We start from the raw sequence: 16,296 nt of genomic DNA on the forward strand, positions 1-16,296 counted from the left end.
AGCCTGGCTACGGAATGGTACTGTATGCTGTCATTGATAAAACTCAATATCCAATAGCAGGCGGTTCCGACAGAGAAGGAGCTTTGGCAGGAATCATCGCTCTCTGCAACACGTCCTTAGCCATGCAATTAAGTCACAGAAATTGAATTTGCCTTCACCCTCCTGCCTTTTCAAAAGGCCCATGTTATGACAAATGCTGTCGGTTCGCTTTTAAACTTTACACTTAATTTACCCGAAAATGGTACCGGTGGTATAGGTCTACGAAGGGTTCGGTGGACTACAAGTCATGTAAACGAAAAATCGATTGTCACTGCGGAAAAGATGGGTTTTATGAATGAAGGGATTATGAGGTGGGCGATGGCCTACCCTGGAGGAAAAACCAAAGGAAAACCGGGCGACGGGAAAAGTTTAGAGTCTCCGCAGGGGTATTTGAATCAGGATGATTTGGGACGGGGTTTTGTCGTTCTCATCATGTGCTGGGATGATTGACTAATTAACGGCAAGAAAGACTTTGTCGCGCGAAGAATGGCCCGGCGAAACTGAAAGGCAATAAAAATTAATTTAGATTCCAACTGGAGTTAATTTTATGATCTATTATTCTTGCTTCTATTTTTTTATAATTATGTTTGTCTATTGACTATTGTTTTCTATGGGGTTTGATTTGGTGTAGCAACAGGCACGAGGGAACTACTAAAATCGTGAGATACGAGTTTCAATATTTAACAATGTTTAAGTAGTATTAGCATGGGGACTGGCGCTATAGAGCAGCTTATAGATTTTCTAATAAACATATTATATTAAAACTAAGCTAGAAAACCTCAATAATACAATATTTCGAGCGCCTCGTCAGCCAATGACGCCAAGGAACGCCACCAACCAGTTTCAATAAAAGGCACCAGTTGTCCAGGCGCGGAAGTACTGGCGGACTTGGAACGAAGTGTAAATCTGAGGATTGATAAGCTGCCTCGTCATTTTTCACAAGTCAATCTCTTCACTCGACGGAAAAGTAAAGATAGAAGTCTTCGAAGAGGAAAGAAATGGCGACTCTCTTAACCCTCCCCCTCAATTTACAAGAAAAGATCTCAAACTATCTACTCCCCCCCGACATTGCTGTTCTTTCCTTCACCTGTCGAGCTTTAAGAGAGCGTCTCGGTGAAGCAAACCAAGAGTTTTGGTACAATCAGTATCGGTTCAGTAATCCGGATTTATACAAGACCAAACTGATCGATGCAAAACAAGATTATTGGAAGAAGGCAACTCGCACGTTTTCCAATAATGAAAGAGGCTGTTGCAGGGTCTGTTTGAGGGACCTCCGAGAGCTTGCAGAAGCAGCCGCAGAGGGGCAACAAAAAATGTTGGTGTTTGGCGACAGTTTGAACGAGTATTGTGTTGCTTGTCATTATGACATCTTTATCAGTGGGTCAAAAGGAATTGCCCTTCAACCCGGGGTCAAAAAATAAGATTAACTTATCTTCCGAAACGGTGCAGATGCCTATGATTTTTCATACCGCTTTCCGGAAATCCCGATCGGAAACCCAAAGAGTTACGAACTTCGTAGATATAACCGAATGCCGGTTATGCGGGCTAGCGCTGCAATTCGACTTGTCGAGCAACACCACGGAATCAAATACGAAGCTGCGAACAATGTGGAGTTCCGAATCCGAACTAAATGGACTCTGACTCGTAGCACAGAAGAAGCAGACCTTGTCCACAAAGCTCTATTATTTATGAAAGATGATTATATTCAGAAATATCGACATCTTCATCCGATTTTAGGCCCGGATGAGTATTACGACATGTTCGCGAATTCTTTGCAGGACTATATCCTTACAAACCCCCCCAAGTGGGAGACAGACAACCGGCCTTCCAAGGCTATAGCAAAAGATATTATGAAAGTTGCTAAAAGTCTTGCTGACGGCCATTTCTTTGACTCTTGGAGACGGAAGCAGGCCAGCAAGATCGTGAAGGAAATTCACCACCAACTTTTCACCGACCCCGCCAACTTTCGACCCGAATTACTGGATTACCCTGATTACCATGTTCTATTCACACTCATTGAACGCCACGCCGCGGTAAACGGACCACTTTTTTGTCACCTGCGGCATAAGTACGGTGTCCCGGATGATCACGAACAAAAGGTTATGCCAAATGCAAGATGTTATTGGTGTCTACGGGAGCAAAAGTCAAACGATTCAGCAGATACTGGTCGTAAACCCGAATGGACCGACCTCGACAATACCCCCTATAACATCGTGAACTCACCAGGCTCAGTATTCGTTGTTCACCTTATTAAACATCATCCAGATCTCATTTGGAAAAGACCCGAAATTTCAAAAGATCAGCCCCTGCCCCCCATGCGGACTATAACATCCCAGTGGCGGGGGGCCGAGTTTACAATCAAGGTGTTAGAAGGTTCTCCCAATATTGATAAGGAGAAGTTGGAGGATATTCCAGCCAACTTTTTTCGGGATAGAGCCCGGGTGTCAAATTCGAAATATTTTCATTGGGTGTAATTACCTATATTACAATAGCTGGGCGGGAACCATAAAATTGCGATTTACTAACCAGTTACAGTTAAAGATAGAAAACAGAATAAAAAGGATTGTAATTAAAAAATGTATCGATTGAGTTTAACTGCATAAATTAATAACTAAAAAGTAAAAAATATATAAGCAGATATACTACACAATTACATAATACAAAGTGTAATAGTTGGTCTGACTATGTTATCTACTGAACAATTATTTTCAACCCTATGTGCTGTCGTATCAAAATTTCGTGTAATATTTATCTATGAGTTATGTTTTCGGTGATGGGTAATGTTTATTGGTCTCTTTTCCTTCTTCCATTTCTTCGTCGCCGAAGGCTTGGTCGATTACGCTTTTATTATTTTAATGGGGTTCGTTGGATATACGGATTCTTAGACACTACCTTTTTTTTGAACCTGCCTTCCGTCATTTTTTGACATTTTTCCCACTCTTTACAATCTCCTTTTTTTATTTCACGATTGCTTGCATGCTGGTCACTCTTAGCCAAATACATTAATAATCTGAGCTTCCATACGAGATGAGCCGTGCCCTTTTTTTTCCTTTGAAAATTCGTTGATTCATTGGGGTAGTGACATAATATTTAAAGTACTCGTAGCGTTGTTGAACGTGGGTGGCTGTGGCAGTTAAGCTCTGTTGCGCCACAGATTGCACCCGTAGTCAAACCCGCTCACGCTGAGTACGTTTAATTCATGAAATCAATATACAACCGGTTTATTCTACTGCGAGCAGCTTGCTGATGCCCTAAATAACAGGATGGTCACTTCACTGCTGCGGCATATCATAGGGACGATAGTCTTTCCACGTCCGTGATTGGAAGTGGGTTATCTATATCATCGTACTCAGTTTGGCGTATTGTATATTCCTCCTGTCCCAGTTCTAGGCATTGGCTGTTCCCGCGGGTGTGGCTATCCAAATCATTCATAGGAAACGACGATACCCCCGTTCCTATACTGACGTTATAGCTGGAGGGTTTCCAATATTGGTACCATGTTGCAAAGTTGGGTTTGGGGGTGCTGCGGGCCTTCCACTAGTGAGGTAGGCTTAAATATTTTTGTTTGAGAAAGGTTATGTTGTATGCATAGTTTGTGGCGCAGATAAGCGATATGAAAGTTAGCGATATAATGAAGCTCATAAAGTTGACGTTGGTGTAATCGCCATCAGGGAATAAAATTTTGGAACACCAATGATGCTCGGTAACTTCATAATCCCCACCGAAAGAAAAGGTAGCCCTTTCATTTGCATATATGGAATGACTTTCAAAAGCCCTTCGGGATTTTGGGGCCTTTGGAAACTTTGGAATCCGCGGAGGAGATGGAAGTCGTGGAAGCTGTTGTCGAATTGGCGGAATTGGCGCAATTGGTGGTAGCCGCTGTGGAATTAGTGGAATCTTTTGTGGAATTGGTGGTGGGACTGGCGGAATTCGTGGAATTCGTGGCGGAAGTGGTAGATGCTCAACTTTTGGAAGCTCGAGATTCAGTGGATCGTAGGGTATCACATCATTTACCACAAGGGATTTAATCCTGTATTTTCCACCGGTCCTTCTTGGGGTACAAATTAAGGGACAGCCATAGTCTCTTAAATGTAGATGACGTAAGCAACACAGTCCTGCCGGTATGTTTCAAGGCGACGGAATGCACGGAAAAAAGCGAGGTTACTTTCGGCATAGTCACGTACGAGTCCTCGGTTTTGTTGCTGTTTTCCCAGTGCCGGGTACCTTTCCATTTACCGGTCCGTCTCTGCGTCCAATGGCGGAGCTATATGCGGCTGGGACAGATACCCTATTTCCTTCCTCAAATAGCTAATATAATATTATTTCCCACCTAGAATAACTAAGCAGTAGCTGTTTAGACTTGCTGGTCTAATCCCTGAACAGCCTCTATAATTACGCTGAGAATAATGACACTACCGGCTATTATGATACGTCCCTAACCTCACAATGGCTCCTGGATACGGATAAGGCCAATAAAATTTAGACTATGTAATCGACAGCCCAAATACAAGATTCCGTCCTCCAACACAGACATTAAACTCTGCAGCTCTGCAATTGAGATCAGATATGGAAATCAGGGGCCGAATCATCATCAGGGTTCGCATATATAAATGGGTGAATAGAGTCGTAGAAAGAAGGTGCATATATCTTTGGGGCAACTTAATCGCCAGCTAATGAAGCTCATGATCCAGGCGTTTTTCTGCCAGGAGTGCTTAAGCAGACTAGCACTTTTCGTGGTGTATCCGCTCAACGCCGTTGTGGTATTTAGTACTGTGGCGTACGTCAGCCACTGTTTGTGGCGTAGCATACCCCCTGACAGTAACACAAAACCGGATTTACTGTTCAATGGTCAACAAATATGTGAGGGAAGGCTGAAAAGGCTGAAAAGGATCCACTTGATCAAACATCGCGTCAAGGGCTGCATCTATCTCCATATGTCGACAGCCTAAAACACGTATGCAGTGGCCATTGGCAAGATTGTGATCAGGTGCGCCGATCGTTAATCCCAGCCTCGCAATCTCCCGACCGAATAAAAAGGCCGGGTGCCAATCATGCCTCGGAGTGAAGCTCCGAGGCTGCCGTAGAGTAGAAAGCCTTCACTCAATTCATGAACAAACAGTATCGATGTCGAGAACACACCGGAGGTTCTGGTCTTGCTAAGGCGTGCGGGGTTTAACCAACTACGAGAATGCCGGTGAAGCCAACGCCAGAGGAGCTCACGGATCGAAAAGCATAAGGCCGCAGCGATGGATCAAGAAATTCCCGACACCAGCGCTGGTGTTACCTTCAAAAACACTAGCTTGGGGCCTAAAATAGGCGTTCAAGCGGGATCAATAAACGTTCAGGGGTCAGTATTGTATTTCGTGTCCGCAATGTGGATAATATTCCGATGCATAGCTGGGTGAGGCTGGGAACGAGACCAGTGTATACCTATAAAAGCCACAGCACCTGCTAACAATGTCACACGCCATATACTAGGGATATGAAGTTTGATGGTATTGATAGCGGTATGCCAAAAACTGTACTATAATGTCGAATATATGTGCAATAGAATATATATGTATAAAGGGCGTGGAGTTTCATGCACGTGCGATGGAAAGGTGGATGATCCGATACCAAAGTCTAGAAGCTAATCCACATCTACTTTAGCCCAGTTGCAAAGCGAAAGCCAAAAAAACAAACTCTTAAGCGCGCTATACAAACTCGTCGAGAAAAATCGAAAAGATCGAAATCCGGATCGAGTTGAGGGAACGTGCGAATGGTTCACGAACCACCGAAAGTTTCGGAATTGGAGGGCGCCCGCACCATCACGCCTGGGCGATATACCATTCAAAAAGATACTTTGGGTGTCAGCCGACCCCGGAAGTGGTAAATCGGTTCTTGCAAAATATTTGGTTGACTCCGTGGTCCCTTCAACCAAGTCGACAACGACATGCTACTTTTTCTTCAAAGATGACTTTGAAGGGCAGGGGAGTGCTGTTACCGCACTATGCTGTATCCTCTTTCAGATTTTCGACAGAAAACCTTCACTGCTGTCGCAAGAGATTCTTCGGCGGTTCGAAATAGCAGGTGAAGGGTTCTGTAGCTCCCTCAACGAACTTTGGAGCACGCTCTTGATTGTTGCCACAAAGGAGAGCACAACGGCTGACGGCGAGATTATTTGCATTCTCGACGCACTTGATGAATGCAAAAAGGAGGAGGGCTCCTGGCTTATGAAAAAACTTCACGAGCTATACTTTGGAAGAAAAAGTGCCGACCTCAGGCTAAGATTTCTGATAACTAGCCGTCCAACCCGTGATATCCGGCATGGATTTCGCCCTATGGAACAGGCAAGATTCCCTCTCATTCATCTGAGTGGAGAAAATGAAGCAGAGATGAAAATGATTTCTAAGGAGATCGAAATTTTTATTGAAGCTAGAGTTAACGAAGTTGGTGACAAATTGTTCTTAACGAAGGCAGAAAGAACGATTTTGCTAAATGAACTTACAGCTGTTCCGAATAGAACATACCTCTGGGTTTACCTCACCCTCAATTTGATTGAAAACGATACGGAGACAAATATTCACATAGACGAACGAAAAATGATTAAAGTGATTTCAACTATCCCGAGGACCGTCAACGAGGCTTATGAAAAAATCCTATCGAGGAGTTGCAATCCAGAGCAAGCAAGGATCCTGCTAAGGATTTTAGTCGCCGCGGAACGACCCCTTACCCTTCCCGAAATGAGTCTTGCGCTCCAGTTGAATCTTAAAAATGGCCATAAGTTGAATTCTTACGACCAACTTCAAAAACATCCAGAAGAGCGAATTCGCCACGATATCAGAGATCTATGTGGTCTCTTTATCGTCGTTCTGGAGTCGGCTGTCTATCTAATTCATCAAACCGCGAAAGAGTTCTTGGTCATCAGCCAAGGGGGGGGCTCTAGTACAACTGTTCCAAGCGAAAGTTCGATTGAGTGGGGACAATCGCTTCATATGCCGGATTGCCATCAAATTTTATTTAACACCTGTATTCAACATCTCCTCTTTTCCGACTTCAAAACCCATACCAGTGAAAGACACCGCTCACTAGCGGCCCGACCACTAGAATACGCCACAGAACTCCTCCAGACGTGCGAATTTCTTTCGTACTCGGCAAACCATTGGACGACGCACCTTGAAAAAGGTCAGATTAAACTGGACGGAGAAAACGTGCTAGATCTCATGAAAATTTGCGATGTAAATTCAACGTGGTTCAAAATTTGGTTCGCCGTATACTGGAACACTACAGGTGCAGAATACCCCGATGGCATGACCACGCTCATGGTAGCATCATATTTCGGGCTGCAAGACGTTGTCAAACTCCTCCTCGAATCGTCTTCAGGCCGTAACGTAGATCGCAATATCGATAGGCACGCGATCGATAACACACATGGCCGGTCTGCATTATCTTGGGCTGCGGGGAACGGCCGCGAGGGAGTTGTTGCAGAACTTTTAGGGAGCCATAGCTGGTTTAAGTGGATTCGGATTTGGCCTCGTACCCAGACCGAGTGGATTCCTTTTTTTGGTTCCAGGCCGACGGACGTGGGTTTGAATTCTCAGGATCGATACCAGCGGACGCCGCTGGTTTATGCAGTGTGGACCGGAAACACCGGCGTCATCAAGCTGCTACTCGAAGCAGGAGCTGCAGCTGACTTGAGCGATGATATTGGAGGGACTCCACTATCTTACGCTATCTGTAGCGGGCGCAACGACGTTCTGAAACTTTTAAGGGAGAGTGGCGGGATCGGGTCGAAGGATAAAATAAGCGCGAAGTTGCTTCTGTCAGCTGCTGAGAATGGACGTTACGACGCTGTCCGTCAGCTGCTGGAAATCGGCAAGATTGACCCTGATCAACGTGGGAAAGAAGACGAGACACCATTGATGAAAGCCATAGTCGGAGACCACCACGAAGTAGCTCGGCTACTTATAACCTACGGCGCAGATATAGAAGCAAAAGACCCATTCGGCAGGACACCATTAATCTCAGCTGTGATGTTCAGCTCCACTGAAATGGTGAAGTTACTGTTAGAGGGTCGGGCGAATATGGAGGCCGTCGACATAAGGGGCGAGACGCCATTAATGAAGGCCACAGCTAAAAAGGATTATCAAATGCTCCAACTCCTGCTGGTCAACGGCAGAAATATTGGGGCAAAGGACCGAAATATGTCTCTTCTACAGGCTATGAATGATGAATATTGGGCGGGGGCCGAAATCCTAAGGCGCTACGGCGCAAGAGTCGAGTCAAAGGATCTGTCTATAAATAGATCGCTTATCACGGCCGGACTTCAAGGTAACCTGGATCAGGTCCTAATTCTGATACGGAATGGTGCGGCTGTAGACACAACTGATAGAGCAGGGAATACACTACTTATCCATGCCGCCATTGAAAATGATCTAGAGCTAGCTCGCATTCTAGTGAACAATGGCGCGGCTTTGGATGCGAGGGATTCAACAGGAAATACGGCACTTATCTATGCTACGACCGATTACAGTGGGAAAATGATTGAACTACTGTTGAGTGCGAGGGCTAATATCGACGCAGCCAATTTGAACGGCCATACAGCACTATCTTATATCTTGGAAGCGCATCCCTCTGATCCTGCCATCCGGAAAGAGAAGTTAAAAATCTTTAGATTATTGCTACGAGAGGGCGCAAACATGGAGGTAGTCGACAAGGATGGCCTCACACCATTACTCTGGGCAACCGAAAACTACGACCTGGTGCCGGAATACATCAACGTACTTGTCAACAGGGGCGCAAATATCAAAACGAGATTAGTCAATGGAACCCCGTATTCATTGCTATACAAGGCTATAGCAGCAGGTCTGGGGTGGCTGGTCGATCTCCTCCTGGATAAAGGCGCTGATATAGAAGAGCGCGGGCAATTTGGCCCGACGCCGTTGTTTGGTGCCGTGCGGCTGATCAAGCCCACGATTGCGCGAACGCTCCTTTATAGAGGAGCTCTTACGGAGATAAAAGGTTCAAATGGCCGAACACTTTCATTATCGTTTGACGCGGCATTCGTAGAGGGGATTCGACATCTGGATTCGACGCAAATCCAGTACGATGATCCGGAGTGGTTTGAAGAGTTTTATACCATTCGTGAAAAAGAGATGCCCGGAGGTGCATCGGTTATCCTATCAGCTGACGAAATCAACGTATCTAACTACCTCTGTAGTCGGAATGAGAAACGATGCGGCCATCGATGGCACCACAGCTAGATTAGTAGATTATATTCGACGACTAGTCGACTGCTTCTGGTCCCACAACTGCTTTTAATATCCTCTTCATTTCCGTTCTCAGATTTAGATCAATACAGCTGAACAACAACAACCCCAAGTTCTCGTTCGTCGAAACTTCCTACTAATCTGTTTTAGATTAGCCACCACTCCTAACCTAATTATTATTTCTAACCCTAACTATTATTTTTAACTTCGTTTACTATTATATTGGGGTTTTACCTAACTATTATTTCTGTTAAAGGATTCTAACTATTATTTCCAACCCCTACGGGGTATGAGTTGTCGGAATGGGTCACTGATTCCGTTCAACACCATACAAACGAGTTGTAGTTTTAGCATAAAAAAGGACACTAATTCCAACCACTAATTCTATTTATTTAAATTTCCTAAAATAATAATTTTTAATTTCAACTTTAACTTTGAAATTAATTCAGAAATAACAATTAATATAAAAAAATTCTTATTTATTTTATTTATATAATAAAACTTAAATTACAATTTATTTTTTATATTATTTTTTAATAAATATAATTATTTTAATTTTTAAACCTATTATTATTATTAATAAATTTCATTATATAGTTTAATAAAAAATTGTCACGACCCAGCCATATTGACTAACCTGATTAGGAAATATGTCTTGGCGTGATAAACATGTTTTTTGTTTCTGTTTCTCCTTAGCTTACAGAATGTTTTTAGTTATAATTATTTGGATTCTTTAGATTGGGAGTTTATACGCCTGTTTTTTGCTTTATGTACAAATATATTGTAGAATAATATATTTTTTATTTTAACTAATAAATAAAAATCTTTAGTACTAATCTGTTATACAATTGTCACGGCCCAGCCATATTGACTAACCCGATTAGGAAATATATCTTGGCGCGACAAACATACTTCTTGTTTCTGCTTCTCTTTATCTCACAAGAATATTTTTAGTTATAATTATTCAGATTCTTTAAATTAAAAGTTTATACACCTGTTTTCTACCTCATATACAAATATATTATAAAACAACACATTTCTTATTTTAATTAACAGACAGAAGTGTTTGATATTAACCTGTCATACAATATTCGACACCAAATCTTTTTTATTAAATATATCAACTAATTAACTGTCGACAATATTAACAAGTCAACCAAACATCTATTATATATCTAGTCACTCATTTATAAAAAATTTTATTATATATTTAAAAATCTTTAAGTGATAACAATTTTTAGTTTATTTTGAAATTTTATCAATCAACTTATCAATTTAGTTTATAATTTACTTAAACAATATTTAATCTTATAGTTAATTACTATGTTATATTTTCTATTTATATAACTTTATATCTTCACCCCAAATACTATACTACTTTTTAAAAAATCTGAACATATAAAGTTGAAAAATACAGTAGAATACTAAGCTGTTTTAGGAAACCTTGCCAAGGAATCCTGGGACAGGTATAACAACAATATTTGATGTTAAAATTATAATTATCAGATGTTGTTAGTAATTATTAAATTAACAATTATTAATAACTATTAATAAATATTATATTTATAATTATTTATAGGAAATTTTATTATATATTTAAAAACCTTTAAGTAATAATAATTTTTAGTTTATCTTAAAACTTCATTAGTTAATTTATTAATTTAATTTATAATTTATTTAAATAATATTTAGTTTTATAGTTAATTATTATATTATATTTTTTATTTATATAATTTTATATTTTTATTTTAAATATTATATTATTTTCTAAAAAATTTGAATATATAAAATTAAGAAATATAATAAAATATTAAATTATTTAAAAAATTTTGTTAAAAAATTTTAAAATAAATATAATATTTTAATTGATTTAATTTTTAAAAGAAAATAATATATATTAAAAAATTATAATTTATTAAATATAAATATACATAATAAAAATTAAAAAAATTTTTATAATTTTTTTAAAATTTTAGTATAATTTATAAATCAAAAAGTAATTAGATATGTTATAATATAAATTAAATTATTAGTAAATTAGGTAAATTTTAATTTTAAATTATAAAGTAAAATTGATATTAAAAAAGATAAAGAATTTATTAGAGTTTATAGATTATTAAAATTTTAAAATGAAATTATAATAATTAAATTAAATATTTAAATTTGTAACAAAGCAATCAGCATAATGAACTCCAAACAGAAATCCAGGCGGCTGGAGGAGCTTTTAGAATGATTATAGGAAATATCCAAGCAATACTGTAGTTAAAAGAAAAACCACACAACGTAATATAAATCATAAACCCAAAATAAAAAAATATCCAAATTTAAATTTTGAAATTTATAGTCTAAAATTATAATTATTATATTAATAAGTGTGGTATAGGGTTTGTTTAGGTTTTTGTTTTATATAGATTTTCTAGCTTATGTAGGAATAATTTTTATCTAGTTTAATACTTTATATATTCAAATGTTTAGTTTAAACTTAACTTCTGTTTAATTTAATAAATTATGTAATCTTAATTTTTATCCAATTTAATATTTTATATATTTGAATGTTTAATTTAGATTTAAAACTTTTGTTTAATTTACTTTATTATTTTTTTTATTAATTGTTTATTTAAATTGCTATATTTATTATTATATATTTAGAAATTAAGTAATAATTTAAATATTAATTTATATTTATATTAGTATATTACTCTTTGTTTTGTAATATTTATATATTATCTTGATATCATAATTAATTTGTATACGATTTCTTATATTTTGTTATTTTATAACCTTATTAATCTAATATTTAAATATCAGCACCAACTTTATTAAAAAATGAGTTCTTTAAGGGAAAAGATGTTAAAAAAGAAATTACAATTATTATTTTACTAAGATTTATTATTAAATAAATTAAAACTATAATAGTAGTTTTTGAATATTTCAAAAATAATATATCTATAATAATTTTAATAATTGTTTTAAGTATTAAATTTTTAGATTCTAATTTTTTTAATAGTACTAAATTTTATAAATTACAAAATTTCTTAGCCTAGTTTAATAATAAATATAAAAAAGAAATTATTAAATTTATTATATTTAAAAAAAAAATTGTATATATTATTAATTTTTTTAAAGGAAATTTAGTAAAATTAATTTTTAATAAATATAATACCAATAATAAAGTATAAAATTAAAATATTTATATTAAATTTATTATATAACTTGAAAAAATTTTCAAAGATTCTGATCCTACTAAAATTATAAAATAAAAATTAAGAAATTTAAGATAAATTAATAAATTCTTCTTTATTTACTTGATAGAATTCAGATGTCTTATGGGATACTTGAATTATAATAATGTTGTTTAAATTGTTTACTTATGATATAGTTTATATATCGAAATAGAAAAATTTTTGATTATTAAGGAAATGTTTTTTGAAAACTTCAATAATTTTATTATTCTTTGTCAATACCTTGATAATAATTAATAAATTTTGGATGTAAAAAAGAAATCTCGAAATTTAATAACTAGAAAATTTCAAAAAAAGAATATTCTAATTTTAATATTAAAAGGACTAATAAGGATTAATAATACTAATTAGTTTTAGCAAACCTAAAAAAATAATTATTTCAGATTTGAATTTATAGATCAATTTATTGGGAATATTTAAAAATAATTAACCTAAAAAAAAAAATTGACATTAAGTTTAAAAACTATACCTATATTACAAAAAAAAAGGATATTTTATTAATAATTATCTAAACAAAAAATTTCAAAAAGTATTAATTTGATATATCCCCTACAACCCTTGTTTTATTAAAGATTAAAATATCCAAAAATTTATTTATAAAAATATTTAAAATAAAATAATATTCTTTTTAAAATATTACCTACAAAAAGATATTAAAAAAGAACAAAAAAAAAATAAGTTTAATTGTAAATTATAACACACAACAAAACAGGATCTGATTTGTTATTTCAAAAATTCCCTAGCTTTAAAAAATATTATAAATTTTTTTTATATTCTAAAATCTATTTTTTTGTTTAAACCCTAAAGAAACTAAAATACTATTTAAATTTTATACTAAAATTTCTATTATTTTATATCCCCCATCCTCAAAAACCTATTAAAATTCTTATATATTTAAATAATAATAATATAAAAATACATATAAATTATAAATTTATAATTAAGAATAATTTTTTATTCTATTCTAAAAAAATTTCTAAATCTATAAAATATTTTAATAAAATTAGAAAATCCGTTAAAAAAATGACTTAATTCAAAATAAAAATCCAAGACCATAAAAAAATCGTTAATACCAACCAATATTATTAATATTACTAAATTTTTAAACCTAAAAAAACCATAACATAAAAAGTATAAAGTTTATATTGATTGAGAAAATAATTAAATATATATGAATTATTTATCTAAGATTATTATTGTAAGCATAAAAGCCTTTAAGAGAATTATAAAATAAAAACCTATTTTTACTATCTATAATTTGGGAAGAAAATGGAAATAAATTATATTTATTAATGATATAATTAAAATTAAAGAAATTATTAAATTTTTTAATAAATTCTAAAATCTTGCCAAAGTTTTTTCAAAAAAAAAAAAATATCTTATTATTATAACAAAAAGAAAATATGAAAATTCTTATATTATCAAAAGTTCAGCCCATTTGGGAATTATTAAGATTAATAAACGAAGAATATTTTAAAGTTTTTAAATTCTGGATAAAAGAAAATATGATTAAAGGATTTATTTAAAAGTTTAATAATTTATAAGAAGTATTTATCTGTAACAAAGCAATCTCAGCATAATGAACTCCAAGCAGAAATCCAGGCGGCCGGAGGAGCCCTCAGAATAACCATAGGAAACATCCAAACAATATTGTAGTTAAAAAAAAAACCACACAACACAACACAAATTACAGACCCAAAATAAGAAAATATCCAAATCCAGACCTCAAAACTCACAATCCAAAATTACAACTATTATATTAATAAGTACAGCATAAAACCTATTTAAACCCTTACCTTACACAGACTTCCTAACCTATACAAAAACGATTTCTATCCAATTTAATACCCTATATATCCGAATATCCAGTTCAAACTTAACTTCTATTTAGTTCAACAAATTATGTAGTCTTAACTCCTATCCAATTTAATAAACTATAAAATTTTAACTTTTGTTCAATTTAATACTTTATATATCTAAATATCCAGTTCAGATTTAACTCCTATTTAATTCACTTTATTATTTCCTTTATTAATTGTTTATTTAAATTGCTATATTTACTATTATGTATTTAGAAATTAAGTAATAATTTAAATATCAATCTGTATATACACTAGTACATCATTTTACTTTGTAACATTTATGTATTACCTTAATATCTCGATTAATCTTTATATAATTTCTTACACTTTGTTACTTCACAATCTTATCAACCTAATATTTAAATATTAGCACCGACCCCACCCAAAGGCAAGTCTTTTAAAGGAAAAAACATTGAAAAAAAAACTACAATCATCATTCTACCAAGATTTACTATTAAACAAACTAAAGCCATAATAATAGTCTTTAAACATTTTAGAAACAACATACCCACAGCAACCTTAGTAGTTATCCCAAGCATCAAATTTCCAGATTCCAATCCCTTCAACGGCATTAAACCCCATAAATTACAAAACTTTTTAACCCAGCTCAATAATAAATATAAAGGAAAAGCTACTAAATTCATTACATCCAAAAAGAAGATTGCATACACCATCAATCTTCTCAAAAGAAACCCAGCAGAATTAACCTTTAATAAGTATAACATTGACAATAAAGCATAGAATTGAAATATCTACACCAAATTTACTACATAGCTCGAAAAAGCCTTCGGAGATCCTAACCTTACTAAAACCGCAGAATAAGAACTAAGAAACTTAAAACAAGCTAATAAACCCTTCTCTACCTACTTGACAAAATTCAGATATCTCATAGAATGCCTGAACTACGATAATGCTGTTTAAATTGCTTACCTACGACATGGTTTATATATTAAAATAAAAAAACTCTTAATTACCAAGAAAACATTTCCTAAAAACTTTAATAATTTTATTATTCTTTATTAACACCTTAATAATAATTAACAAACCTTAGATACAAAAAAGAAATCTCGAAACCTAACAACTGAAAAATTCCAAAAAAAGAATACCCCGACCCCAGCACTAAAAAGACCAACAAAAACTAGCAATATTAATCAACCTCAGCAAACCTAAAAAAATAATTATTTCAAACTTAAACTTATGAATCAATCCACCGAGAATATTTAAAGATGACTAACCCAGAAAGAAAAAGACCAACGCCAAGCTCAAAAACTATGCCTATACTATAGAAAAGAAAAACATTTTGTTAACAATTGTTTAAACAAAAGATTTTAGAAAAAACCAACCCAACATATCCCCTACAATCCCTGTTTCACCAAAGACCAGAACATTTAAGAATTCATCTATAAAGATATCCAAAACAAAATAGCATTTTTTTTGGAGTACCACCTACAAGAAGATGCTAAGAAAAAACAAGGAAAAAAATAGGTCTAACTGTGAGTTATAACACACAGCAAAGTAGGATCTGATTTGTTACTTCGAGAATTCCCTAACCTCAAAGAATACTACGAATTTCCTTTATATCCCAGAATCCATTTTCCTGTTTAAACCCTAAAAAAACTAAAACATCATTTGAACCCTATACTGAAATCCCTGTCATCTTGTATTCCCATCCTTAGAAACCTGTTAAAATCCTTGCATATCTAAATAATGGTGATATAGGAATACATATGAATCACAAGTTTACAATTAAAAATAATTTTCTACTTTATTCTAAAAAAATTTCTAAATTCATAAAATACTTTAATAGAATTAAAGAATCTATTAAAGAAATAACTTAATTCAAAATAAAAATCTAAAACCATGAAGAGATTATCAATACTGATATTATTAACACCACCAAACTTT

At 34.7% G+C, this 16,296-nt stretch overlaps 2 protein-coding genes across 2 annotated transcripts; both read left to right on the plus strand.

Moving 5' to 3' along the window:
* Nucleotides 1-1,037: 1,037 nt before the first annotated feature.
* On the plus strand, nt 1,038-2,513 carry AOL_s00080g443 (uncharacterized protein; the record flags this gene model as incomplete). The annotated part of the gene is made up of 2 exons (XM_011124818.1): nt 1,038-1,416; nt 1,489-2,513. 2 exons carry the CDS (start codon nt 1,038-1,040, stop codon nt 2,511-2,513), a joined length of 1,404 nt encoding a protein of 467 aa, XP_011123120.1.
* Nucleotides 2,514-5,285: 2,772 nt separating this feature from the next.
* Nucleotides 5,286-9,281, plus strand: AOL_s00080g444 (uncharacterized protein; the record flags this gene model as incomplete). The annotated part of the gene is made up of 3 exons (XM_011124819.1): nt 5,286-5,386; nt 5,518-5,546; nt 5,689-9,281. 3 exons carry the CDS (start codon nt 5,286-5,288, stop codon nt 9,279-9,281), a joined length of 3,723 nt encoding a protein of 1,240 aa, XP_011123121.1.
* Between the last annotated feature and the right edge of the window lie 7,015 nt (nt 9,282-16,296).

This window comes from Orbilia oligospora (assembly GCF_000225545.1).
Source record: "Orbilia oligospora ATCC 24927 unplaced genomic scaffold scaffold00080, whole genome shotgun sequence".
Taxonomy (NCBI): Eukaryota; Fungi; Ascomycota; class Orbiliomycetes; order Orbiliales; family Orbiliaceae; genus Orbilia; species Orbilia oligospora.